Source organism: Thamnophis sirtalis, unplaced genomic scaffold, assembly GCF_051295495.1.
Source record: "Thamnophis sirtalis isolate CommonGarterSnake01/CBP01778 unplaced genomic scaffold, rThaSir2_p1.2 scaffold_4, whole genome shotgun sequence".
Lineage (NCBI taxonomy): Eukaryota > Metazoa > Chordata > Lepidosauria > Squamata > Natricidae > Thamnophis > Thamnophis sirtalis.
Window position 1 is genome coordinate 123,224,111 of NW_028261384.1, and position 27,656 is coordinate 123,251,766.

At 40.9% G+C, this 27,656-nt stretch overlaps 1 protein-coding gene across 1 annotated transcript; it reads right to left on the reverse strand.

Annotated features, from left to right (window-relative positions):
- Positions 1-5,245: 5,245 nt before the first annotated feature.
- Positions 5,246-27,656, reverse strand: STX4 (syntaxin 4). The gene is made up of 11 exons (XM_087714094.1): positions 27,351-27,656; positions 24,251-24,361; positions 16,208-16,307; positions 14,151-14,225; positions 13,911-13,981; positions 13,712-13,820; positions 9,648-9,724; positions 9,428-9,565; positions 8,414-8,524; positions 7,100-7,235; positions 5,246-6,494 (listed from the first exon to the last, which is right to left on the reverse strand). Exons 1-10 carry the CDS (start codon positions 27,378-27,380, stop codon positions 7,155-7,157), a joined length of 903 nt encoding a protein of 300 aa, XP_087570220.1. The 5' UTR covers positions 27,381-27,656; the 3' UTR covers positions 5,246-6,494; positions 7,100-7,154.

The following is a 27,656-nucleotide window of genomic DNA, read 5'->3' on the forward strand; positions in this document are numbered from 1 at the left end:
ATGGAATAAATGGTATAGATGGATGGAAAAAAGAAACAACAATCAATGAAGGAATATAACAAAACTCAAAAAATTATAGATATGAGTAAAATAAGAGGGTTAAGAATGGTGAAATCCAAATGAAATACAATGGAAGGGGAAATAATATAAGGTGAGCGTTATTGATTGATAATTGCTAGTAGAAAGAACAGGAAGCCCCTGTTCGTATTGTATTGTGTAAATGCGGTGTACGTCTAAGTTTTGTGTGTGTGTATTTTACATGTTTGTTAATAAAAAAAGAAAGAAACCGTTTTGTCAATTTTCAGGTCTAATATTCCAAATAAGAAAGCTTCTGGTTTCAATTATATTTTTTGTTCTGTAATTTCTTCTAACCATTTCTTAATTTTGCACCAGTATTTCCTTGCAATGGGGCACGTCCACCACATATGGTAGAATGTTCCAGACTTGTGGCTACATCTCCAACATTTGGGGGATAAATTTGGATACATTTTGGCCAATCTCACTGGGGGCAAATGCCATCTATAAAACATTTTATAGAGGTTTTCTTTGTAGGCTACTGCTGTCATAAATTTATAATTTCTTTCCCATAGTTTATCCCAGTTAGATGAACCTACTAATTACTTCTTTAACAATGGCTTTCCATTCATCTTCAGATACCAGGCATTCAAATTTCACACCTATTGTCTCCCTATAATTTTGTAACTAGCCATTAGAGCCGTAGGGCCATGGTGGCTCAGTGGCTAAGATGCTGAGCTTGTCGATCAGTGGTTCGAATCTCTAGCGCTGTGTAATGGAGTGAGTTCCCGTTACTTATTCCAACTTCTGCCAACCTAGCAGTTCGAAAGCACATAAAATGCAAGTAGAAAAATAGGAACCACCTTTGGTGAGAAGGTAACAGCATTCCGTGCGCCTTTGGCATTTAGTCTTGTTGGCCACATGACCACGGAGACATCTTTGGACAGCACTGGCTCTTTGGCTTTGAAACAGAGATGAGTACAACTCCCTAGAATTGGGAACGACTAGCACATATATGCTAGTGCTACCTTTACCTTTATTAGAGGCATATTTGATATCTTATTGATAGAAGAATATACATAGGCTGTGCTTAATGTTAAGGGGTATTTTAATTGCTTCCCTGTGCTTTGGCCAAAATGAAATACTGCTTGGAATTGCAAATCCTCAAACAACAATAATTTGTAGCTTGATCCAGTCAACTGATCTAGAAAATATACTCTTTTCAGGTTTGCAATCAAAATGTTGCCTTGCTCATTTCACGCTTAAATCCTCCCCTGATGTTAATTTAGCAAGTTTATAAAGATGAGTTTGCAGTTGTATTCTAAAGCTTAAATTGCAGGAAGAGAATATTTGAACTTTTCAAGGTGATTGTACCCTTGCATTGTACAATTTACAAAGAATGGAAAATGCATTGAATCTAAGTTAATCCATGAAAATTAAATTTTAACAGGCAAAACTTATCCTGCATTGTGCGACAAGTCAAAAACTTAAATGTGAAAAATTAATATAACAAAAAACAACAACAAACTGTAGCTTTTGTAATTAAAAAAAAAGAAGCAAGAGAAATAATTTCCCCAAGTAAACTTACAAAATAATACATTAAATCCCTGCAAATAAATTTTAAAAATCTTCAAAAGTACCGTATCAAGAATAAATTTGTACATGTACTTTTAAAACTTTAAATATAGCTGAGGTTTTTTTTTAAAGGTCTATCTCATCTTGCATCAAATCTTGACCCTTTTTTGGCACAATATGAAAAAGACAGGAAACAAGGAAATATAGATTGGCAGTATGAATGAATTTGAAATAGAATCATGCAAAGATGAAGAAACATGTACTTGTGAGAATTTATATAAATTGCTGTTAAATTATGACACAGAAGATGAATATGTTAAAGAATGTAATGCCACATGGATACTTAATTCTTGGCATGGTAGTGGCATGATATTTGGGGGGAAATATGGGTAAAATATTTACTTTGCAATAATTGAAAAGGAAAATGTTACAGAAGATTTTATTAAAGACTGAAAATCATTTCTGGATTATATTACAAAATTAGAGAAAAATAGCTTGATGATCACGGGTTTATAGAGAAATAAGGGGAGAATACTGAAAATATATTGATTAAAAAAGTATAAAATAAGAAAGGGTTAATGAATCCATGAGAAGTGAAGGCTTGAGTTACTGTACATTTAAGTTATATATTTAGTTTTATATTTGCAGGCTTGAGTTTTTTTTACTATGTTCTGTATTGTTTTTAATGTTTATTTTATGTGTAGAATTTTAATAAAGTGTTTTTAAAAATTCTTGAGTCTTTTTTGATTCCTCAGTTCTGCTTTAGCACAGTGCTTATGTAGTGCAGTCAAAAATTGCAGTATAGACTAGGCTTAATCTAGGTCACTGGTGGTCTTAAACATCCATTTCTTGATTTTTTTACATTTAGGTGTGACCTTGACATCTGCAAAAGCTGTTTCCCAATTGTTATTTTTAATGGGACAGAAATACGAGAATTACTAAATGATCAGAGTATTTGACTTCTTTTAATTTGGTATTGTATTGATTTAATTTTAATGCAATGTTAATTATAATCATATTTATTTTTCTGGCTCCACCCATTATTTTTAAAATCATGGCTACAAACTCATCAATCAGAATAGAGCTGGAAGGGATCTTGGAAGTCTTCTAGTTCAACCTCCTGCTGAAGCAGGAGATCCTATGCCATTTCCGATAGGTGGTTGTCCAGTCTCTTCTTAAAAGAGTGAAGAAGCCCCTACAACTTCTGAAGGCAAGTTTTTCCATTGGTTAATTGTCTTCATTGTGAGGAAGTTTCTCCTCAATTCCAGGTTGCTTCTTTCTTTGATTAGTTTCCATCCATCGTTTCTTGTCCTGCCTTCTGGTGCTTTGGAAAATAAGTTGACATCATCTTCTTTAGGATTTGGCAGCCCCTCAAATACTTGAATACTGATATCATGTCCACCCTTAGTCCTTCTTTTCTCTAGTCTGGCCATACTCAAATCCTGCAGCTGTTCATGTTTTAGTCTCCAAGTCTTTAATCACCTTAGTTGCTCTTCTCTGTACTATTCCCAAACTAACAGCATCTTTTTTTGTAATGTAAAGAGTGAGTGAGTGTGAGAGAAGGAGGCGGAGAGGGAGAGAGAGAGAGAGAGGGAGGAAGGATGGAAGCGATTATAGCAGCAACATGCATTTCATGCGTGATAATTTAAAATTAATGCAGCCGGACTGAAGAAAAATGAAACCTCTTTAACATTTAGCAGTGCTTACGCAGTTTCCTGCAAAATTGACTTGAATAGCGGGAGTCCAAATGACAAGATGGTGACTCCCCAGAGATTGGCGTCTTTCTTTGACATCAACCTCCATTAATAAATCATACTAACCAAGTCACACAATTGCTTGAAGGACAACAATCAGAACCATTTCACAGATGCAGGATGATTACATACAGCCAGGCATTTCTGAACACTAAGCGCAGGGGGGCATTAAATGGAGAGCAAGGTAAAGTACAGTTTATTTGAAATTACTATTATCAGAGACTCTTTTACAAGCATCAAATAGAAACCAAAAAGCCCACATCACAGTTTATTTCCCCTCCTTGTGTATCCTGTACGAGGCCAACTCAGGAAGTGGAAAGAAATATAAAAAAGATACATCAGACCTACTAGTGGCAGAATTGTTTTTTCACCTAAGTGTTGAAGAAAACAGGTTTTTAAAACATAAAGCTTGTTTCTCTTCTCCAGTTGCTACTCTTCTGCTACCGATCCTGCACAGGAAAAAGCTAGATATTAATTCTAAGAGGTACTTGTTTTTCCCCAAAGAATTACACCAAAATGCCATTTTGCATGTTGGGGGATATTTAAGAATGTAACTCTGTTCATCACTAACCAGCAGGGGAAAGCTGGGATTTTAAAAAATGCAGACTGATTCTCATAAGTTTGAATTCTACTGAATTCCACAAAAGAGCAAAAGAATAAGGAGCACAATCTCAAAACTACTTTTGCATTTTTGGCTAGTTGTCAGAGATTGGATCTATGCATCTTGAGATCTGTAAATATCCTAATAGGTTTAACGTAATCTATAAAAAAAAATCCATGAACTACTCAATATAACAATTTTTGATCTCACCCACATTTGTATCATGGCCATGGTGCGTTGACATAAATTTAGGCCCCAGCCCTCAAGATTGCCTATCCAATGTAAAACATTGCATTCAGATGAAGTATGCTAGCAACATCCTTTCACTCACCTACTGGCCTATAGAAGCAAAATATTTTGTTCTAGAACAGTGGATCTCCAAATCTGGCAACTTTTAAGACTTGTGGACTTCAACTTCCAGAATTCCTCAGCAAGAATGCAAGTTGAAGTCCAAAAGTCTTAAAAGTTACCAGGTTTGAAGAGCCCTGTTCTATAATGAACTATTCCTCAATCTTTCTCTAAAGAAGCCAAATCTTAAACTTGGAGCTGGTTGAAGACAGGAAGTTCTGCCTTCCTAGCCATTAAATGTAAGTAATCGTTCATCTTCAGTTAATTGTCCTTTGGTCGCTGACTGATGCTGTATATCTGGTAACTTTCAAATCCCAGCATCTATCCTTGAAATCAAACTGCTGACTTCTAGTTCAGGTGATGTTTTGTTAAATTTGAGGGCCCTTTTATGCAGCAATTGTATCATACTTTCTAGTTTAACTTGCTGAACGTAAAAAGACATCTATTTGTAGACCCTACTATGGCTTCTTGCAAGCTTCATCTAGCAATGGGAGTTCAGCAGCTCAGGTACAGGGGTTGCTATGCAACCGGAAGGCTAGTACAGCAACAAATCCCAAATTATCCATAGACCCTGATTTAAATGAACAGGGTCTCATATCCGGCAATATGTAGAATAAAGCTCCAGAGAGCCTTAAGAAACTTCCAGATGACCATCACATTGCTACTCATGTCGTCTTGGCTGATACCACACTTGATGCTCCACTGGACGCATTTCTCAAATGTCCATTCCCATTTCTGGACCCAGCCAGGTCTTGGTAATAGTTCTTGGCAATGCCAAGGTTGGTCATCTCATCTATGATTAAATCATCTCATTTCTAAATCACAGATGAGGGAGCCTTACTACAGACTTTACTACAGACCAACCTAGCATTTAGTAGCAGTAGCTGAAAGCCAAGACCTCTGAAGATCTGATTGAGAAGCTCTTTAGAAAAGAGACAAAATAATTTGTAACTGTTTTTAAAAGTGCTTTTATTTTATATTACAAAATATAGTCAGTTTGATTTTGAATACATTGAGACTTAAAGCAATTGGGGTGGGGAAGCTTAATTCTCTGATTATTATTTTTTTCAAAATACAAAAGTACTGGATTTTTAAAAACAGGACCAGGAGATCCTAATTTCCACTTGCATCATGATTTCCCAAAATAATTTAGCTGGACTTGCATGGAAAAACACACCAGATGACTCGACTTGCTAGACTGTTTGGGACCTTGATTTAACCTGGTCCTCTGAACATGATATTTACGCTGTATTTTGGTCTCAGTGCAAATCCCACAAGGGACAAAGTTTGTATAGTTCACTCTCAATCCTTTTAAAGTTGGCACTGGGATATTAATCAGGATCAAAAGATCGAAGGGAGAGAATGAAGTAATCTGTAGTCACGACCAAGTGTTGGGCACACAATTCCTAAGGCACGTAGGTGGAGAAAAGACACAGCAAGAGCTCTTTAAAAAAAGCTTGGAAACCCCAATATTTCAGCCCAAAATGGACCAGGATGTGTTTATCTTTCATCCTTTGTTATACTAGGTTGTGTCTCTAAGATAAGGAGAAAAATCCAACAGATCAGCTCAGGGTGAAGAGTAGATTTCCCCCTGCATGGTTGAGCATAGGATGTGAAGGATCAAGATCTGCCCCAACCTGAGCAGAATATTCTTATCTTCTGTTGCTCTCTGGTAAACACAGAATATTTTGGAAGGGGAGGAACCTATTTTTTTAAAGTGACATGGCACAAACTATGATAAGTTGAGGAAGGTGCTGAAGCAGGATTTGGGAGAGAACTAGAGGGGGCAAAAATGCCATGATCAGTAAAGGAAAACTAGGGTTGCTCGTGGTGTTGCTTTGCTATGTTTTTACAAGAATAAACAACAACAACAACAACAACAAAATGGTTCTTTCGTTGAAGATTCTTTCATGGAAGTGACTGATCACAGTTGCTGACTCAGGACAGCAGTATCCATTGAGGAAAACTTTACAAAAATAATCCAAAGGTCAAAACTAAAGCAGCAGAGACCGTCTTCTAGATTATGACCGTTATAGGCACCTGGACATGGTTTTGAACATAGGGAAGGTTTCTAGGTATAGGCAGCATGTGCTTCCAGGAATGGAGGGGCTGAAGGAGCCCGACCAGTCATCTGTAGTGCAAAGGCCTCCCCAGTGAAAGGGGAACAGTTCCAGGATAAGAGATGCAACCCAAGGGAAATCCTAAAGAGAAAAGAAAAACAATTCCAGAGAGTCACTATTTCCATTCTGACCCCAACTGAAAAGTTCTAATACATGGCCTGTGGACTTCAAATCCGAGAATTCCTGAGCCAGCCTGGAATTCTGGGAGCTGAAGTCCACAGGTCATAAAGGAGTCAAAGTTGTCCACCCTGATCTAATAAGCTAGCTATCCCGTAGCCTTCCCAGCGGCCTAACGTGTACAATAAAGGGTTTCCAAGGGTTTCACTTCCTCCCAGGAGACATGGGACCAGAGATGGTATTATGCCGGTTATGACCCCTTCGTCTGAACCGGTAGAGGAAATCGCAGGTGGCCACGCACTCCCGCCCTGGCTCTGTGACATCCCATTTAGACCCTTTTATAAGACAAAGTGCATGCACGGATGTGTCACGTGCGAGTGCCCATGAGTGCTCACATTTGCAAACCGGTAGGAAAGGTAAGTGAATACCACTCCTGCATGGGACACTAAGGAAGCAACTCTATCTCTGTGAAATGCTGAAAACAGGTCTCTGTTCACACCTGCTTAGTGGGTCAACCACGTTTAACCCAGCCCAAGTGTAACCTTGGGTTTTCATCTCCTTGTACGTACCATCAGGCTTTGATCATGCAGCATGAAGGGAGACACAAGGGGAGGGGAAGGCCTTCTAAAGTGTAATACTCAGGATGATGATGAGAATAATGATGAATGCTGTGATGGTCAAGCAGATACCAATCATGAACTTCTTCTGCAGAGCCAAAAGGCAAAAGAGAGAAGGCAGAAAAATGTGAAGACATATAGATGGGGAAGCATCTCCATTCCTGCAATAGCGATTCTTTCTCTTCTAGCTTCAGGGAATAAAAAGGAACTTTCTCACACACAGACTATTTGTTCAATGCACCTTTCATTTCCTTGAGCCTTCACCACATGCTACTAGCTATTTTGAACTACAAGGACTCAAAATATCATCCCCCCTCCCTCCAACTTGAAAGCAGAAACTCTCAGGAGAGTTAACGCTTGTAAAATACAACAGAAGGGTATTTCATTTTATACTGCAGTCCTCAAAAATAAGACCCAGTCTTATATTTTGGGGGGCTGCAAAATAAGCACTAGGGATTTTCAGGAGAAACACAATTTCAGGGTAATCAGCCCAGTTGGGAGACCCACCCCTGTGACCCGTCAAAAGGGCGAACGACAAAACCACGCCCGAATAAACCGCGTCGCTGACGTCATCAATGCGGCGACAACAGCCAGCGCGGAGAAAGAAGGGCGCTTTAAATAGCACTTTGAAAAAAAGCCGATTCAACTTAAGGTAAGGGTTAGGTTTAGGGTTAGGGTTAGGTTAAGGGTTAGGTTTAGGGTTAGGTTTAGGTTAAGAGTTAGGGATTAAGTTTAGGTTTAGGGTTTACAGCGTGCTTCTGTCGCCGCGCTGTTGTCGCCCTGTTGATGACGTCAGCGACGTGGTTTAGTCGGGCGCGGTTTTGTCGTTCGCCATTTTGTCGGTGAACCCCCACCCCCAAGTGTGCGCACAAGAGGCAGCAAGCATGTGGGCACTGATGATATCTGGCAGCAGCTATAGCCCGCCAGGTAATCCTCAATTTAGAACAGTTGCTTTAGTGACCATTTGAAGTTACAACTCCACTGAGAAAAGTGACTTATTTTACAATCGCTGCAGCCTCCCCAGGGTCACGTGATAAAAATGCAAATGACTCCTATTAATGATGGTAACCATGTTGCAGGGTGTCACGTGATCCCCTTTTGCCAGCTTCTGACAAGTAAAGTCGATGGGGAAAACCAGATTCACTTAAAACATGTTACTAATTTAACCAACTGCAGTGGTTCACTTAACAACTGTCTCACTTAGCAGCCGAAATTTTGGGCTTCACTGTGGCGGTACGTTGAGGGGTGCAGATGGGGGCGGTTTACCTTGAGAGCTTTTTTCTGATTCTCCTGGGCTTGGTGAAGGTGCAGTTGCCCTTTCTTGACGTAATCCCCGGAGTCTAGAATGTTCTTCTCTATCCGGTCAATCGCGTCTCCCTGAATGGAATCGAAAGGGAATGTTTGGATAAGGAGCTTTCGGATGAAGATAATCAGTTCTTGGGGGGGACAGAACAGAAAAAGCAGTGAGACTAAAACGGTCCCCTGCAGGATTATGGGACGAGTAGTAAAGTGAAAACAAAGCAAACAAATGGCAGTTCAAAACTGTTCAAATGTAGCAGCTCAACTTTTGCATCATTAATAATAGTGGCAGTGCTTAGACTTATATACTGCCCCCCAAAATCTGGGTCCTCATTTTATCCACCTCAGAAGGATGAGGATCGAACTCCTTGCAGTGGGCAGAGTTAGCTATAGCAATAGCGTTTAGACTTCTATACTGCTAGAGAGGGCTTTATAGCCCTCTCTAAGCAGTTTATAGAGTCAGCTTATTGCCCCCAACAATCTGGATCCTCATTTTACCGACCTCTAAAGGATGGAAGGCTGAGTCAACCTTGAGCCTGTTGAACAACCTTCAAACTGTTGAACTGCAGGGAGCTGACAAACAATCAGCAGAAGTAGCCTGCAGTACTGCATTCTGACCACTGCACCACCACAGTTCTTGGTGACCTCCTAGAAAGGCCATATAGGAAACCTACTTGACAACAGTACTGATAGGAAGGAGATTGGATGCTTGTAGAGAGTTAGAACAGTTTTTAAAAAAGGGAATAAGAGGACTCTACAAAGATTATTTTCTCTCTTTGGGGAAGTATTGCCTATCCTTTTCATACAAGAAATCCAAAGGTCAGTGGTTAACATCTCCAAAGAACGTGGGAAAAATATTTGACACCACAAAAACCTACTGGTCAGTGTAAACCCTATTAAGGTAATTAGGCTGATGGTCTACTTCAACAAAGTTGGACCAAAGCACAATCCCCCTTGCGTTTCTCTCTCTCCACTTCATACTTGCAGCTCCACTTCTGTAGCCAGGAACATAAACAGATCATGTAGCTCCTGGATACTGCGTTCCAATTTCAGGATTTCACTGTGCCTGGTTTCGATCTCATTGAGAGCCTGTTTTGTCACTTGTGTGTCCTTCGTGAGCTGCACAAAAAAGATGAGGTAGATGAATCTCCTTGTTTAGAGCCTTTTCCTCTTTCAAAGGCCCCAATATTCCAATACTCACATTTGAAATAAACATTTCTGTCTGACCGCTCTCCAGCATCTCATCCAGCTGGTCATCAGATACCATCGGGCCACCAGCTGGAAGGAATAAAAATACAGTGTCAATATCAATAAGCAAGAGGTTTCTTTCACTTTTCCATCAGAAAAGGCAAATGAAATTCAAAATGTCTTTTTCCCAGGACCCTGACGCTTGTTTTGCCCTGTGAACAGAATCCAAAAATTTAGGGGCTCTATCTGAAGCATAAGACCTAAACATCAAGGGATACCCTCGAATTCTGAAATTAATCTGCTCTGTGCTGGCACCACAATGCCTTCTCATGGCAAACTGCAAAGCTGAAAGGCAGAGAACCCGATAATGTTAGGGGTAAAAACTCTGTATTTCATAACTGGGTGATATCATCAGACAGCTTTGTTGCTTGTTTGCTTTCTTTCTATTTGTTACAGAGATGCTGAAATGACTGTGATTGTGATTGTACTAGTAGTTATTTCAATTTTTGATGTTAGAAGTTGATCAACACATCTTGAAGTTGCCAAGGTTAAGAAAAAATGCTTCAAAGGATGGCATTATCCCTCAGATGCTATCTTTCTGAGAGATAATGACTTGCTACATATATTAATAGCACACATTGATGAAGGGCTTTATAAAACTGAACATTCAGAGATGGAATAACCTCTTCCAGGAAGAATGTATCAAACTTTTAAAGAAGGGATAGGCATTTAACTGTGATCTCTCTCTTTTACCTCTTACATTGGATAAGTTTCTACTTTTCTTCTCAAAAGGGAAACAGTGCTTTTGGTTTTCAAGAAATCTTAGTCAAATGGGCTTCCAAGGGCTACAAATAGCAGATTAATGGCACATGAAACTTTGGGGTTGCAGGTTTTCTGGAAAAGATTTTGTCTGGGATGCTTTAAGGATATTTTGCCTTGGGCAGGGGGTTGGATTACGAGACCTCCAAGGTACCTTCTAGTCTTATGATTCTAGGTTGTCTTTCCTGTTGTTGTTTTTTTAAAAAAACCAGGGAATGAGGATCCCAGGTACTGAACTATAAAACAGACATTTACCCTTTTCTTGTGGGTTTGATGCCTTCCTACCTTGCTGGAGAACACACTAGGAGGTACCCTCTCCCATTTTTTGTTAGGCTGATGCCTAAAATCAGCCACAAAGAAGAAACAGTGTATCCATCTTCTTCCTCATAAAGATTACTGATGAACATGACATTTGGAAACCTGCCAGTGCTAGGTTTGAGCTTCAGAGGAGCAAGGTGCCCAGTTGTTGTTGCTGTTCTGTGCATGCTCTGGCCTACCTTGTCTTTAACCATACTCAGGCCTACAAAGAACATATTGGATGTATACATTGAATTTAAACCAGCTACTTAGGCTAGTTTTAAGAGGTTGGAAAATTATGAGATATTCTTCAACTGTGAGTTCACATTTCTTTTCACACATGTACATCCAAACAATTATATTAGTGGGGATTTCACAGCAAATCACAAAATGCAACAGGCTGGCAATGGAATGCTTCATTTTGCTTCCAGAAAGTTCCCTTAATTTCTCAGAATATATCAATCAGGTGTTCTGGGAAGTCTTTGTGCTGTTTCAGAAGTATGATTCAATTGTTTTGGAAAGTGTACTTTGAAGAATTGCTCATAAAATGCCTGATCAGCTCGCTTGGTAGATAAATCTAATATTTGGGGAGGAGGGGGGGTGTTAAATAATCTCTGGCCATCCTATTTTACATATTCAGAAGATGTAACTGGAAAAGTCTCAGAGTTATATTATAGTATGTTCCTGCATCTTGAGCTACAAGGCCATGCATTTTTAAAAAGCCACTCTAACCCTTTTTTAAAAAGAAAAATCTGCATTTAAAAGGCATTATGCACATTACATTTGCATACTAGTTTGTTATGCATCATTTTTCTATTTCTATATTCACTGACAGCACTAAGAGTTTAAAAAAACTTTTTCCAGTTAAATTAATGGACATTCTATTCATGGAATAGAACACAAGGGTCCTGCTTTTTTCTGCTACCTCTTTAAAGAGAAACAGTATAGAATACAGGATATCACATTTGGACATTCTTTCTTATTTATTTAATGTATTTTTTATACTGCTTCCTAGGCTTAAGCATTTGGAAGCAGTTTACAATTAAAGTTATGACTTCTGAAGGACAAAATGGTACACTGAAGATGGCTCTGTGAAAAATAAAACTGACAATTGTGAAAAACAAACCATTTGCTTTTTTAATCTCTCCACACAAAGAAAGGATAGGTGATTCCCACAAATGTTCAGGACAGTTGCTCCTTTGAGGAGATCTCAAAATAACAGTTGGGTGAGTTTTGAGTACTGGCAGGTGAGGTAGACATTTTGCTCAAACTGTATGTTTTAAAAAGATACTATTTTGCAATTAATAAGATTTTTTCTCATAAGAAAGTCAACTTGTTTTGAATATAAAGTGATAAAAGATTTTAAAAATTGGACAATAAAGATTTAATTAGAGGAGAAAATACGTAAACCTGTTTTAACAACTACAGAATGATGCAAAATATTTTAACACTGGAAATACTGTGGATGCTTTTGAAAAATGAAATCAGAAATTAATATCAACAATTTTGATAGCAATGTTTGCTTCTATAGATAGGCTATGTAAAAAAAAATGTCTTGGAAAAGATGACAGAAGAGAAACAAGTTTTATCTGACAAGACCAAGACTCTGAAAGTGGATCTATAATGACACCCTAGAAAAATGACATGGAAAGAGATGTTTCATTGGGTATAAAAATGTAATCTGTTGATGTTTTAAAAGTCAAAAGAGAATTATGATTAATAAATCAAGAAAGTGTTCTGGATAATTGTGTCATATTAGATTTATATGAGAGGTTAGTTAAAGCTTGGATGAATCTTGTGGGAAGGGGTAAAAAAGAAATAAGTAGTTCTACAAGAGTACTTGAATGGATTAAAATTAAGACTGTTGGAAATAAAAGAAAGGAACATGAAGTTGGTTTATTTGATCAAGGTAAAAACAGATATGTTATTTCTGGCAACTTTTAATGGTCTTTTGTGGACACCAGGACTGAAATGATAATGAAATAAATTCATAGATTTATTTATAGATAAGAAATGGAACACAGGACAAAGCGATCATTGGTTGTAAAGTAAGAGGAGAAAAATTACTAAAATTGTTTATATTAATTGTGATGAAGGTTGGAGATCACTTCTTTTTCTTTACTCTTTTCTTTTACATTGTTTCTCTTCCTTGGCACTTTGACTCTCTATTTTTTTGCTTTCTTTCAGTTTGTATTAGTTTTTACTGTTGCAGTTATAATCTTTAATAAAATTACTTTAAAAATACAATAAAAGCAGCAATAAATGTTAATTTAATGATAAATAATATATTAAAGGAATGTAATGTATTCTTTATAAAACTTTTAAAAATTGTTATAGCAGGTCTCTCTCAAATGTTGAGAGAGAGAACATTCTAGAGTGGAGGCACCATATTAAGAAGGCCCATCTGTGAGCAGTTACCAGACTTCGCCATAAATGCATGATAATTTCAGTGATTGAACAGATCTATAACTCAGATTCTCTAGCATGTATCTTTATCCCAAATAACTAAAATTGTGGATTTGGCCATTTCATTTCATTTATCAAATTTATAGGCCGCCCAATCCCGGAGGACTCCAGGTGGCTTACAATGAAAGAAGAAAAAAAGAAAAGCAAAATAAATAAAAAATAGTTTAAAATTCACAACACACGTAATACGTTCTAATCAGGGCTGGACCTTAACACTAAGGTCAACAGCTCCAGGCCTGCTGGAACAGCCAGGTTTTAATGGCTTTCCTGAAGGCCATGAGAGTGGGTAAGATTCGGACCTCTGGGGGTAGCTGATTCCATAGGGTCGGAGCAGCCACAGAGAAGGCTCTCCTCCGGGGGCTCGCCAAATATCCAAAAACTTTGGTTGTTTCAATCTTTCTACAGCAGGCAAATGATTTGGGCAATTCTATAAGATGACTTGACATTAAAATACAGTATTTTCTGTGCTTAACAAAGGCAACCATAAATACTCACTAATCTGTATATGTCGTTTGATGCGCTCCAAATTTCTGTCTCGGTAATCAGACTGTATAGAGTTGCATTTATTGATGAGATCCAAGAATTGTTGTGAAAGGATTCCATGCTGAAGCAGAAATCTGTATGAGTTATGCAGAACCCTTTTGCCTCCTCACCTTGCTTCCCCATCAAGACAAGCAACTATTTTGCTTCTCACCTGATTTCTCTTCATTCGGTTGTTGAACGAATTTCTGTTCTCATCTTGTTCTTCCTTGGTGGGCTCAATTTCTACATAATTAAAAAGTAGCTATAGTGAGATTGTAATGCTTATTTCAAGAAAGAGAGTTCTGGGGACTAAAACATGATATTTTTTTCAGAGCACTAGATATTAATTCCTAGGCTAAAGAGTCAAGATACAACCCTCTTTGCTTTCTTCATAAGTTGTGCACATACTCACTCTTCAGCTGGGCTCTTGTCTCTTTTGCCATCTCCTTGATTTCCTCACGTAGCTTTTGTAGGCCTTGCTTCGCATCTGGAAAACACATTGAAAATGCAAAAAAGGATACTAATTTTCATCATATCTGATTCTTGCAAGCATTGTGACTGAATTACACTGCCCCACCTCCCACCTTTCCTCTGGGAAACTAATGAGGACTACCTGTAAATGATGAGAACAAATTTAGTAATTTAGTCCTCATTTAGTGACAGAATTAGGGACCATCAACCCAGTTAAGCAAAGCAGTCACAAAGCAAAAAATCATGTGATCGTGACTGTTTATGGTTTATGATTTTATACAGGACACTCCTAGATTTATGATTTTACAGAGAGTACCCCTAGAGAGGTGTAAAAGCTGCAAATGCGGGCATTAGTCACAGAATTACTTTTCATTGTAGCTAGGAATAAGGCCACCACTAAGCAAAACTGTTGTGGTGGCCCAGTGGTTAGAATGCAGTATTGCAGGCTAATTCTGCCAACTAGCAGTTCAATCCTCACTGGCTCAAGGTATACTTGGCCTTCCATCTTTCCGAAGTCAGTAAAATGAGGAGCCAGACTGTTGGGGGCGAAAGGGTGACTCTGTAAACCACTTAGAGCAGGAGTATCAAACTCGATTTCATTGAGGGCCACATCAGGGTTGTGTTTGACCTTGGGGGGGCTGGGATGGGTGTGGCTAGAGTGGATGTGGCCAGTTCGATGTCACTCGTGTTGGGATGGCCCGAGCGCTCTTCCAGTAAAAACGGGCTCCCAAGCTCTGTTTTGGCTGCAATGGCCTCCTACAACCCCTTTGCTAGCGAAAACAGTATTTGGGAGGGACACACGCAACCATCCTACGCTCCATTTTTGATAACAGAGGCACCACAGGCCAGTCCTTCACTGTTTTCAGGGGGCCCCGTGAACCAAATCTAAACACCCCACAGGCCAGATCAGGGCCCAGGGCCTTGAGTTTGACACCCCTGGCTTAGAGAGAGAGCTGTAAAGCATTATGAAGCTGTATATACATCTAAGTGCTATTGCTACCTGCAATCCATTGTAAGTCTTAGAGAGAGAGCTGTAAAGCATTATGAAGCTGTATATACATCTAAGTGGTATTGCTACCTGCAATCCATTGTAAGTCATACCACTTTTTCCTGAACAATTCTGAAAAATTATCTCCTTTATGCCTTTGCTGAAAGTGTGATTCATAATTGCTCATTTTCTTCTGTACAGGTAGCCCTTGCTTAGTAACCACAATTGGTACTGGCAGCTCTGTTGCTAAGGGCCGCAATTGCCTAAGCAAAATATCATGTGATCACAGTTTACAATTTTATTTCTGCCTTTATTAATACAGCTTGTTGCAAGCCAGTTTTGAAATGCCCGAATGATCACCTATTATGAAGGCCATAAATGCAAGGATTGATTGCAAAACTATTTTTATGTTGTCATAACTTTAAATGGTCATAAAGCAAGGCAGTCAGAAAGTGGGGACTACCTGTACTTTATAATTATTTCTCTTCAATAGTCTCTCTCTCTCTCTCTCTCCAAACCTCAGTTCTTATATCTCTACTACGAATTCTCCTGCCAAAATAATTCTTCTGACTCTACTCAAAACACAAATTTCTTGCCTTTATTTTTAAAGTAAGTGCAAGTCATTTTCTTTCAATTCTTGTTACATTTAAACAGGCTGGTTTCTATTCTTGATTCCTACTCTCAACTGACCAAAGGTCTCTTGCTTTCTTGATCAATATTGACTAATCTTCCTTGCTGCCTCATTTGTGTAAGTCTCTTGTTTGAAGCATGTTTCCTTTTTCCACTAATTCCGTCTCAAAGATGGTATTTTTGGTCATCTTTACCATGTCATCATAAGTTTCAGTTCTAATTTAACTAAGCTTTAAAGAGGGATTGTAGCATTTGCCATTAGTTTTCCGTTTATATTTTTGGAACACATAACATTTTAAGCAACAGCCTGCAAGATGCCATATACATTTAAGCCACAGGGTATATATTGGCAGATTGAAGCTTGACTGTTGAAAACCTACTGTCATCAGGGATTGGTGAAGCCAGGACTGTAGTCTGATTTTTCTCTAGGTCCTTCACTTTGTGTTCCAGGACCTTCAAGCATGCACGGATCTCACGTGTCTATAAAGGGGATAAATGATATAATGAGAAGTTCAGTAGCAATGATTGAATCCTGATCTTATATTTAAGGGAGCTCAGAAACATTGATAATTGTTCTAGGTCAGTGGTTCTCAATCTGTGCCTGTCATGTCATCACAGGGCGTCTGTGAAGCCTTGAAGAAGTTATATGATTTAAATCTTAAGTCTTTGGGATCTGTGGCTACAAAAGGTATTTAAAAGGGGTCCATGGTGAAATAAAAGTTGAGAACCACTGTTCTAGGTTCTATAGGTTGTTTCTAAAAATTATTTCAGAAGAATAAAATAATTATAGGTAGTAGTGACTTAATATTGCCCTTTTTAATTCAAAGTAACTGTAGCACTGAAAAATTAGCTTTACAACCTGTTGTCCCTCTTATAGCCACCGCAGCATCCCTGCAATCATTTGCCCACTTCTTAGTCAAGCAGAGTCAATAGAGAAAGTGGAAGGGAGATTTCAAGTCGCAAACATATACAATGTCTTGCTTAATGACTGTATCACTTAGCGGCAGAATTGCCAGTCCCATTTGTGATAGTTAAGTGAGGCGTACCAGGTAACAAAGTGGGCAGTAGCATGTTTTTATACACTGCTGGGTTTGCTTCTTTCAACAAGCATCAATACATTACACCTGTGATGGCTAACCTATGGCACAGGTGCCAGAGGTGGGCACGCAGAGCCCTCTCTGTGGGCAGGTGCGCTGTCGCCAGCTTCTCTTCTGGTTTCCAGCCTGCTGGTGTTTGCAGGCACCATAGTGCTGGAAAAAGGCCCCCAAAACAGACCATTTTTCGTGGTGTTTTCAGACTGTTTTTAGTCCAAAAAACGGCCTGAAAATGGCCAAAAATCAAGTAAATTAACAGGCCATTTTGGGCCATTTTCAGCTGTTTTGGGGGTTGTTTTCAGCTCAATTTTCAGCTGTTTTTCGCCTGAAAAACGGCCCAAAAATGGTCTGGTTTTTGGCCATTTTTCAAGCTGTTTTCCGACGCTCTAAGTGCCTGTGAAGACTACCTGACTGCACACATGCACACGCGTTCCGGTTTGGGCACTTGGGGCTGAAAAGGTTTACCACCACTGCATTACACCATACAGGTAGTCCTTGACTTACAACAGTTCACTTAGTGACTGTTTGGAGTTATAATGGAACTGAAAAAAGTGATATGACAATTTTTCACATTTACAACCGTTGCAGCATCCCCATGATCAAAATTCAGATACTTGGCAACTTCAGTGATTCCCTTAACAACTGTGACAAGAAAGGTTATAAAATGGGGCAAAACTAACTTAACAACTGTCTTGCACTGCCCCTCCACAATATCAAATAAAGTAAGTATTGAGCATTCAATTTTTCTCACACATGCTTCTACTGTATATCACTCTATTCGGAAAATATATATCATACAAATTAGAACTCCATATTCAAGAAGGGAATGGGACAACTTGTCCCCAGCCAACTTGCTGTGGGACAACTCACCGCGGGATAACTCAAGAGAGACAAAAGGAACAAGTGACTCCACATTCTGTTTCATCCCAGCCTTGAGGATGTCTGACATGAGAAGGTTCAAATCTAAAGCAAGACCAGGTCCCACTGCAATTCACTTGTCCCTCTCTTGAATTATCCCGTGCTGAATTTCCTGAAACAAGCAAAATGTTAAAAAGTGATAATATTTATGTAGTTACTTATCAAGCACATCTAAATTATATTAAAATAATCAAAATATTTTTACAATCCCCAAGGCACATCACAATTTTTGAGCACCCCTAATTTGGAAACTGAAAGTTGAAAAATTTGATATGCCCTACTTGCTGCGAGTCGCCTGCAGCAACCTGTCCTAGACCCATTCAAGCAAAATATTCCATTATGCAAATTATTTACTTTATAATAAGATTTTTCTCTAAACCAACATATTTTTTTCCTATTCACATACTCTTCAATGTCTTGCTGAAAATCATAAAACTGATCTGCATACTCCCAGCAATCGATGCACTTTTCTCACATATCTTTTCTATCAAGATTCTGCTAAACATCTTCCCAAGCACTTTAACTAATCCTGCTGTGGGGAGGGGTATTGCATTCACACAGTTGTGTTTTTCTAGGTATAGAACAATAACAGTATTTTCTTAACAGCCAGATTTGAATGCAATTTTCACGTATTAAGTATTTTGAATGGTCATATTTGGATTTTTCCCAGGAACACCATCTTAACTGGCAGCTTCACTACTTTTCTACATTCTCAAAGGATTTACAGCTTTCTTCTCACCTTTTTTCTTGGGCACTAACTTTAAAAGCATTTAACTCCATTCTTCAAGGTATCATTGTAATTTCCATACAAATCTATAAAATGCTCCTTCAAACATTTTATTTTGCCTGTTATTTCCCATGACTTTATTTCTTTTCATGCATACATTTAAACTCTATCATTCATAATTAAACCCACATCTTCACTTTCATGCATATATTCATCACCATGGCTCTTAAAGATCACGCCCAAGATTCATTCAGCTCTACTAAATGCTTTCCTCTTCTCTTGATTTCACAACCAGCATAACTACTTTTTTTAGTTTGGGAACATCTGGACAGATATACTAAAGTCACTATTCTATATAAGATTTATCTATCCTAGAGACTATCTTGCAAGCCAACAAAATGTTGCCTTCATCCCACCAGTTAGGAGAGTGATGCAGTGTACCAATAGATTCAAGTTACTAGAGGACACTGCTCAAAAAGTGTTTTAGAAATTTTCCATGTAATTAGTATTCAAAAGTAATTATGAAAAGAAAATGCAGCTATTAATGTAATCTTTACGATCTCATTAAAAAAAATCTAATCATCAACAGCTATGAGACTTACATCATGTAGGGCCGTGCATCACATGTGCACGATGGCCAGTTGAATTCAACCTTCTTTTGAGGCCATTTTTCGCCCTCCAGAGGCTTCAGGGAAGCCTCCTGAAGGCTCCGGTGGGCTAAAACCGGCCCTATGAACAAATTGGAAGTCAGTTCCTGAACTTTCGGTTCCCTAGGGCCGATTTTTTGCGCTCTGGGGGCTTCAGAGGAGCCTCCAGGGGAGTGGGGGGGGGGGGAAGCTGCTATTGCCCTCCCCGTACTCCTATAAAGCCTCTGGAGCCTGAAAAATGCATGCCAAAAATGGGGGGGGGGGGTAATATGGATTCATGCACATAGCGTTATGGGTGTGGTACGCCTGCACACGATCTCCCTGCGCTCCCCCCGCTTTTTGGCATACGAGCCAAAAAAAGGTTCGCCATCACTGATGTAGGGCTTTGAAAGTATCATTTTCTTTACTGTCCTCCCAATGTATTAGAGCAGCAAAACATCTTCTGCAACCCTGAAGATATCAAGCAATCAAACAATATGGTATTGTGGACAAAACCTGGCTCACCAAAACAACCGAACTGCTTTGAAGATATAACAAACAGATTAAGCATACAAATAATCACAGTGTACATCAGACTTCCAGCAAACCACGTTGCTTGCTGAGCAGCTCTGAGCAAAAGCAGAACTACAGCCGATACACCCTTGGTCGTAGATTAGAATGGAATATAGTTGGAAGGGACTTTGGAGGTCTTCTACTCCAATCCCATGCTTGGGCAGGAAACCCTAATGGTTAGCCAACATCTTCTTAAAAACTTCCAGTGTTAGAGCATTTACAACTTCTGGAGGCAAGTTGTTCCACTGATTAATTGTTCTGTCAGGAACTTTCTCCTTAGTTCTAAGTTGCTTCTCTCCTTGATTAGTTTCCACCATTGCTTCTTGTCCTGCCCTCAGGTGCTTTGGAGAATAGCCTGACTCCCTCTTCTTTGTGACAGCCCCTGAAATATTGGAAGACTGCTATCATGTCTCCCCTACTCCTTCTTTTCATTAAACTAGACATACCCAGTTTTTAAAACTGTTCATGTTTTAGCCTCCAGTCTCCTAATCATCTTTGTTGCTCTTCTCTCCACATCTTTTTTACACCATGGAGACCAAAATTGGATGCATTATTCCAAGTGTGGCCTTACCAAGGCATTATAAAACGGTATTAACACTTCACGTGATCTTGATTCTATCCCTCTGTTTTTGCAGCCTAGAACTGCATTGGCTTTTTTGGCAACTGCTGAACACTGCTGGGTCATATTTAAATGATTGTCCACTAGGACTCCAAGATTCCTCTCACAATTACTACTATCAAACAAGGTACCATATACTGTACCTGTGCATCTGGTTTTCTTGCCTAAATGTAGAACTTTACTTTTTTCACCATTGAATTTCATTTCATTATAGGCCCAATGTTTAAGTCTGTCAAGATCCTTGGGTATCTTAAGCCTATCTTCTGGAGTGTTGGCTATTCCTGCCAGCTTGGTGTCATCTGCAAATTTGATGAGTTCCCCACCTATCCCCTTGTCCAAGTCATTGATGAAAATGTTGAAGAGTACTGGGCCTAAAACAGAGTCTTGGGGGTACTCCACTGCATACTTTCCTCCATGTAGATGCAGTTCCATTGAGGACTACACGTTGAGTGCGGTTGGTCAGCCAGTTACGAATCCATCTGGTGGTGATGCTGTCTACCCCACATTCTTCTACTTTATTTAGTAGTAGGTTATGGTCTACCTTATCAAATGCCTTACTGAAGTCCAAGTAAACTATATCAACGGCATTCCTCTGGTCCACTAATTTTGTCACTTTGTCAAAGAATGCAATACGATTTGTCTGGCCTAATCTGTTTTTGATAAACATATGTTGGCTTTTGGTTATTACTTTGTTTGCTTCTTTTACATTTCAAAAACCAGATAAAAAAGAGGAAGACATAGCGTTAATTACAGCATGAGATTGGAATGTTTTTGGATAAACCCATCTTGATGCTATTCTCATTATTGATCCTTTTCCACTAGGTCAGCATGCTAGCTGTACTATATTGTTTGCTTATTTGTTTGTTTGTTTGTTTATTTAGGATTTATAGGCCGCCCTTTTCCCTGAGGGGACTCAGGGCGGATTACAATCATTAGGGAGGGGGTGCAATTCAAAATAAACAATATGTGAGCAAAATAAAATAATAAAAACACAACTTGCATTCAACATTCAACACTCGGGTGGGACAAATTAGAGGCTTATCCCCAGGCCTGTTGGGATAGCCAGGTCTTGAGGGCTGCGCGGAAGGCCTGGACGGTGGTGAGGGTGCGTATCTCGACGGGGAGATCGTTCCACAGGGTCGGAGCTGCAACAGAAAAGGCTCTCCTCCGTGTAGTCGCCAGTCGACATTGACTGGCGGATGGAATTCGGAGGAGGCCCAGTCTGTGCGATCTTATCGGTCGGAGGGAGGTAATCGGCAGAAGGCGGTCTCTCAAGTACTCAGATCCACTACCATGAAGGGCTTTAAAGATGGTCAACTGCACCCTGAAGCGCACCCGGAGATCAACAGGTAGCCAGTGCAGCTCGCGGAGGATGGGTGTTATGTGGGCGAACCGAGGTGTGCCCACTATCACTCACGCGGCCACATTCTGAACTAACTGCAGTCGCCGGATGCACTTCAGGGGCAGCCCCATGTAGAGCACATTGCAGTATTCCAGCCTAGAGATCACAAGGGCTCGAGTGACTGTTGTGAGAGCCTCCCGATTCAGGTAGGGTCGTAACTGGCGGACCAGGCGAACCTGGGCAAATGCCCCCCTGGTCACAGCCGACAGATGATGGTCGAGAGTCAGCTGTGGATCCAGGAGGACTCCTAAGTTACGAACCCTATCTGAGGGGTATAAAATTTGACCCCCCAGCCTGATAGATGGAACATTAGCCAAATTGTTGGGAGGGAAACACAACAGCCACTCGGTCTTGTCCGGGTTGAGTACCAGTTTGTTAGCGCTCATCCAGTTCTTAACGGCCTCAAGACCCTGGTTCATCATGTCCACCGCTTCATTGAGTTGGCACGGGGCGGACAGATACAATTGCGTATCGTCCGCATATTGATGGTATTTTATCCCGTGCCTCCGAATGATCTTGCCCAGCGGTTTCATGTATATGTTAAATAGTAGGGGGGATAAGACCGAACCCTGCGGCACCCCATATTTTAGGGGCCTCAGGGACGATCTCTGCCCCCCGACCAACACCGACTGCGACCTGTCTGAGAGGTAGGAGGAGAACCACTGCAAGACAGTGCCTCCCACCCCCACCTCCCGCAGTCGTCGCAGAAGGATACCATGGTCGATGGTATCGAAAGCCGCCGAGAGGTCAAGGAGAACCAGGATGGACGCATGGCCTCCATCTCTGGCCCTCCAGAGATCATCGGTCAATGCGACCAAAGCGGTTTCTGTGCTGTAACCGGGTCTGAAGCCGGACTGGAAGGGGTCAAGGTAGCTAGCTTCCTCCAAGGCCCGTTGAAGCTGGAAGGCCACCACCTTCTCAACAACCTTCCCAACAAAGGGAAGGTTAGAGACAGGACGGTAGTTATTTAAAATGGCTGGATCCAAGGATGGTTTCTTCAGGAGGGGTCTCACCACCGCCGTTTTAAGTGCGGCGGGGAAGTGCCCCTCCCGAAGGGAGACGGTTATGACCGCCTGGATCCAGCCACGTGTCACCTCACTGCTGTTGGCAACCAGCCAGGAGGGACACGGGTCCAGAATACAGGTGGAGGCACTCACAGCTCGAATGGCCTTGTTCACATCCCCAGAGGCAACATCCTGAAACTCAACCCAGAGATGGTTTGCCAAGTGATCCTCTTGTGTCCCGGCTGGATCTGCAGCGGTGGAGTCCAAGTCCGACCGAAACCGAGCAACTTTGTCCGCTAAGAATTGGGCATAATCCTCAGCTCTACCCTGCAAGAGTTCCCCCGTATCCCTCCTATTTAGGAGGGAACGGGTTATCCTAAACAGGGCGGCTGGGCGGGACTCAGCGGACGCAACCAAGGTGGCAATATGAGATCTTTTTGCTGCCCTAAGTGCCCTGATGTACTCCTTGGTGCAAGTTGTTAGGAGTGCTCGGTTCGACTCGGACTTATCGGACCACCACAAGTGCTCTAGGCGTCTCCTCCGGCGCTTCTTCTCCCGGAGCTCCTCGGTGAACCAAGGAGGTCTCCGGGAACCGCTGACCCGAAGGGGCCGTAGTGGCGCAATCCGGTCAAGAGACTCCGATGCCGCCGAGTACCAGGCAGCAGCCAGAGTCTCCGCCGAACTGTGGGCGAGGGTATCAGGAATAACCCCAAGCTCCGTCTGGAACCTCAAAGGGTCCATCAGTCGCCTGGGGCGGAACCACCTGGTCGGTTCCTCCTCCCTACGGTGGGGGTTTGGCCTCCGGAAGTCAAGCCTCAGTAGGCAGTGGTCTGACCACGACAGGGGTATGGTCTCATTACCCCTCAGACCAAGATCACACATCCACTGCTCCGAGAGAAATACGAGGTCGAGCATGTGACCCGCTGAGTGGGTCGGGCCCCGAATTACCTGGGTCAAGCCCATGGCTGTCATGGAAGCCATGAACTCCTGCGCCCCATCAGAGTGTTCACCGAGCGATGGCAAATTGAAGTCCCCCAGAACCATAAGCCTGGGGAATATTTGAGATACAACCAGTGAATAAATAATCTGAGTTATCTGGGCCACTGTCTCCTGTCTGATTCTCCCCCTGTTGCCATCCAGGATCAATTCAGCTTGTTGTGAATGTTTCATTGCCAGGGGACTTTAAGCAGTTCATGTGTGGGGGAGGGGGAGGTATATTATACAGTTAGTAGGGAATGCAGTTGATGTATTTAAGTGGGTACTTTTAATCACTAAAGGGAGCAAAATCAGAGTTTTTACAGAAGAAAGGAAAAATACTTCACTATTATTTATATATACATGGAGGGAGGGAGGTAGGGAGGGAGGGAGAAAGAGAGAGAGGGAGGGAGAGGGAGAGAGAAAATGAGAACAAAATAAGTGGATTATCAACCCCAAAGTGCTCAGAAAGAAGATCATGATACCATTTGGAAGAATCCATCAGTAGGATCAGGGAAGTTATTGGATTTTGCTAATCCACACTGTGGGACAAGAGCCACGCTTTCAACATCTTCATTGTCTGACTCATCATCTTTCTGTGGGAAAAAAGATAAAACAAAAGAAAATCAGGTACAGTATGTATGAAAGCACATATACCTCATGCGTGGTAGATATATGTGACCACAGGGACACTGCAATGCAAGTGCAAGGACTGGTTAAAAGTCACCTTTTTCAGTGCTGTTGAAATGTTGACTGGTCACTAAACATGATTGTAAATTGAGGATTACATGTAGTTGAATGCTACATTATATAAATTGTCAACAGATACAGAAAATATAAAAACTATATATTTTCACTATTTACTTAATCTTTAATCTAGAATTCACTTGTGATGACTGAAATGAAACTGGGTTTTACCTCTTCCTGGTTGTATAAGATATGGCTATAATTTGCAAAGTTTGTGCAGGCTTTTATGCATGGATTCAGAGTTTAATGCTACTGCTTAACCCAAAAAGTCCATTTTGCTAACAAGTACTTTTAATGTATATCATTTTATAGAATTTGGAGAGAAAAAAGATGACTTTTGCAACCTGGCATGCCTGGCTCAGGAATTCCAGGAAGAGAAGTCCACAAATCTTCAAGTTGCCAAATTTGGAAACCCCTCAGCTAGACAATAGAATTTCCTCCCTTGGAAATTCTATGTCATTGCTATAACTCAGTCGTCCTCAAACTATGGTCGCATGAAATAAATGTTTTTTTCAGAAGACACCAAGAACTGGCACAGCACTTTCAAAGGTCTTAGGGAATCATGAGTTTCCAAAAGCAAAAAAGTCTCCTTTCTCAAAATGTAAGAGAAAGTAGTAGAATAATTGCTACTATTTAATTAGAGATAAATGCTTTGGCCGATTAAAACTTTAACCATGTATTACAATTATCCAGCCCTGCTTAATTAGTATGGTTTTGCTCTAAGAACCACAATTATGTTCTGAGAATAGTTGAACCAATTCTCTTCCTTTCTTTAGAAATTTTTAGAAAGCTATTTATTAATTGGAAATAAAAGTATTTTTCATCGAATTGTGAAACCAGTACCCTTTCTAACAAAAACCACTGGCAACTGGAATCAGTCCTCTTCCGAGTTAAAAAAATTTTTTTTTTAAAAAAAATTGAATAACGAATAATACTTATTCAGTATACAGGGATTGAAGAATTTTGGAAGTTTAAGGAAAGTCGAGAGAACCAAGTTTGGGTTAGTGTTTAAGGCATTACCTAGATAATGGGAGACTAATTTCTAGTTCCATCTTCAGCACACATTTAATTGGATGACTTTGAGTCAATTATTTTCTCTCAGCCTACAGAGGAAACCGCTTCCAAAGTGTTGCCAAGAAAACTGCAATGACATCTCCAGACAGTTGCCAAGAGACAAGACTGAGTCAAAGGGACAAAAAAAAAGGAAAGTCCACAATACAGGCATAATGAATATAGATTGAGTGGCAACTGGTGAGACAATAAAAAGCATGCATAAATACGTATGTAAATAATTTTATACCAACCCATTTGCAAACCTCCTCCGAGACAAAATTAAAATCTGCTCTTCCACTGCAATTCCATTTCAAAAGACTCAATCAGGCCCACATTCTTATTTTGGATCCAGGTCAGCTCTCCCTATTGATGTTAATCAATCATCTTGCCTCTAGATTAGATTGTGAAGCTGCCACTGACCCTTGGCCACCTGGGAGTACTATTCCCATCAGAGTGCAGCCAGCATCAATTACTAGGAATTGTAGCGTCCCTGGTTGAGGGTGGCTCCCATATCTTTCCTGTTTCAATTTTTGTCACTTCAGGCTGACAGGCATTGTGTGCTGTTGTGGCTGGCTGGGGAATTGAACACACATTTTGAAATTGCTATAGTGGAGAAACACTGCCTTGAATTTTCTTTGGGATGACACTAAGAGTTCAGGCTTGCCAACAATCATGCCAAGAAAAGTAAAGGGGAGGGGGGGGGCTATAGGTATGTAGAAGAGGGGAGAAGAAATGAAATAAAATGGAGTGTAGGAAGCGCACGCCCTCCCCCATATTTTGGGGAATATTAAAATGAGGCAGAATATTATATTTCTCCAAAGGAGAAATAAAGAAATATGCTCTTAAAGGCTGAAATCAGCCCGTCTTCCTGCTATTGGAAAATAACCTCCAGCAGATGCCTGAAGTCTTTTATAGATGGATATTTTGTACTTATTAAGAAAGACTGGGCCAATCTATCCATACATAAAACAACTTCCACTCCAGCTGATGGGGTTAAGAATTTACAGCCCCAATTCTAAGAAAGAGGACATAACCTTTAGGACATAATAGGATTTAACCCACCACCATTATTATAGCAAAAGGCACAGAACTCACTACATTTCACAACCCCCTGGAGCACTTCAAGATCCCCATAAAAATCCACCCATGCTTAAAGCCATACTGTCCCAAAACTGGATGCTGTTGTTGGTTCTGCTCATCAATAAACCTTCTTTTTTAAGCAGCCTCAATTTATGGAGGGCAGGAGAAGATTGCAGCTGAGGGGGTCCAGAGGTGAAGGGGAGGAAGGCGCACCACCTCTGGAAAGGTGATGGGAACGAAAGGCAAAGGGTCGGCCGCCATTTTAAATATGATTGTTAAAATTCTTCCTATTTGTTTTAAACTCTTCCCATTCTGTGCTGGAAGAGAAGAGGCAGAAGGCTTTCCTCCATGTCAGCATGAGAGGACCTTCTATCTCCCCGGGGAGGAAGAGAGGCAACTGAGGGAGCCACCCAGATTAAAGGGGAGGAAAGAGGATGTGTGAATGGGTCCAGTGGTGAGAGGAACTTGCGAGTCAAGAGGGAAAAGGGAATGAGCCGTTGGGTTTCACTAGAGGAGGGGTGGTGGTGGTGGTGGTGGTGAGAAAAGCCACCAATTTGCGACGGGGGGAAGGGGAAAGAGAACAGCCTGCAGGAATCGGGGGAGGGCGAGGCGAACGGCCGTTGGTGCCAAGGGAGGGGCAAACGCGACCGTTGTGGGCGGAGCTAAGTCGTGCGTCGAAAAGGGGCGCGCGGGTGGCGTTCTCACCTCTCTCAGCTCCAACGTTCGGTCCCTCATAGCTTTGTTTCTATTTTATTTTTCGCACCTCGCAGATGAACCGGCGGAAAGGGTGTGGGGGGGAGGGAAGAGAACGGAGGGTAACCCACAGCGCAGGCGCAAGAAAAGCTCGCAAGTTCTTAGCCGGCTCCTCCTTCCTTGGCAGCTCGATAGCTTGAGGGCAGAAATCCCCCGCCTCGGCCTGAGAATAACTTTAGTAGCACACGCCGTCTCGCTCTGCGCGTGCGCACCTGCGTCCTCCTACCTTCCGAGGATCCCCTTTTCCTGATTCTTTCC

Excerpts from the sequence above, each read along its gene's own strand:
- STX4 (XM_087714094.1), bottom strand. The coding sequence starts at position 27,380 with ATGAGGGACCGAACGTTGGAGCTGAGAGAG. Across the intron at positions 9,725-13,711 it reads CAAACGACATATACAGATTA|CTGGTGGCCCGATGGTATCT; the intron begins GTGAGTATTTAT and ends TATTCCTTCCAG. Across the intron at positions 8,525-9,427 it reads CTACAGAAGTGGAGCTGCAA|GGAGACGCGATTGACCGGAT; the intron begins GTATGAAGTGGA and ends GATTCCATTCAG.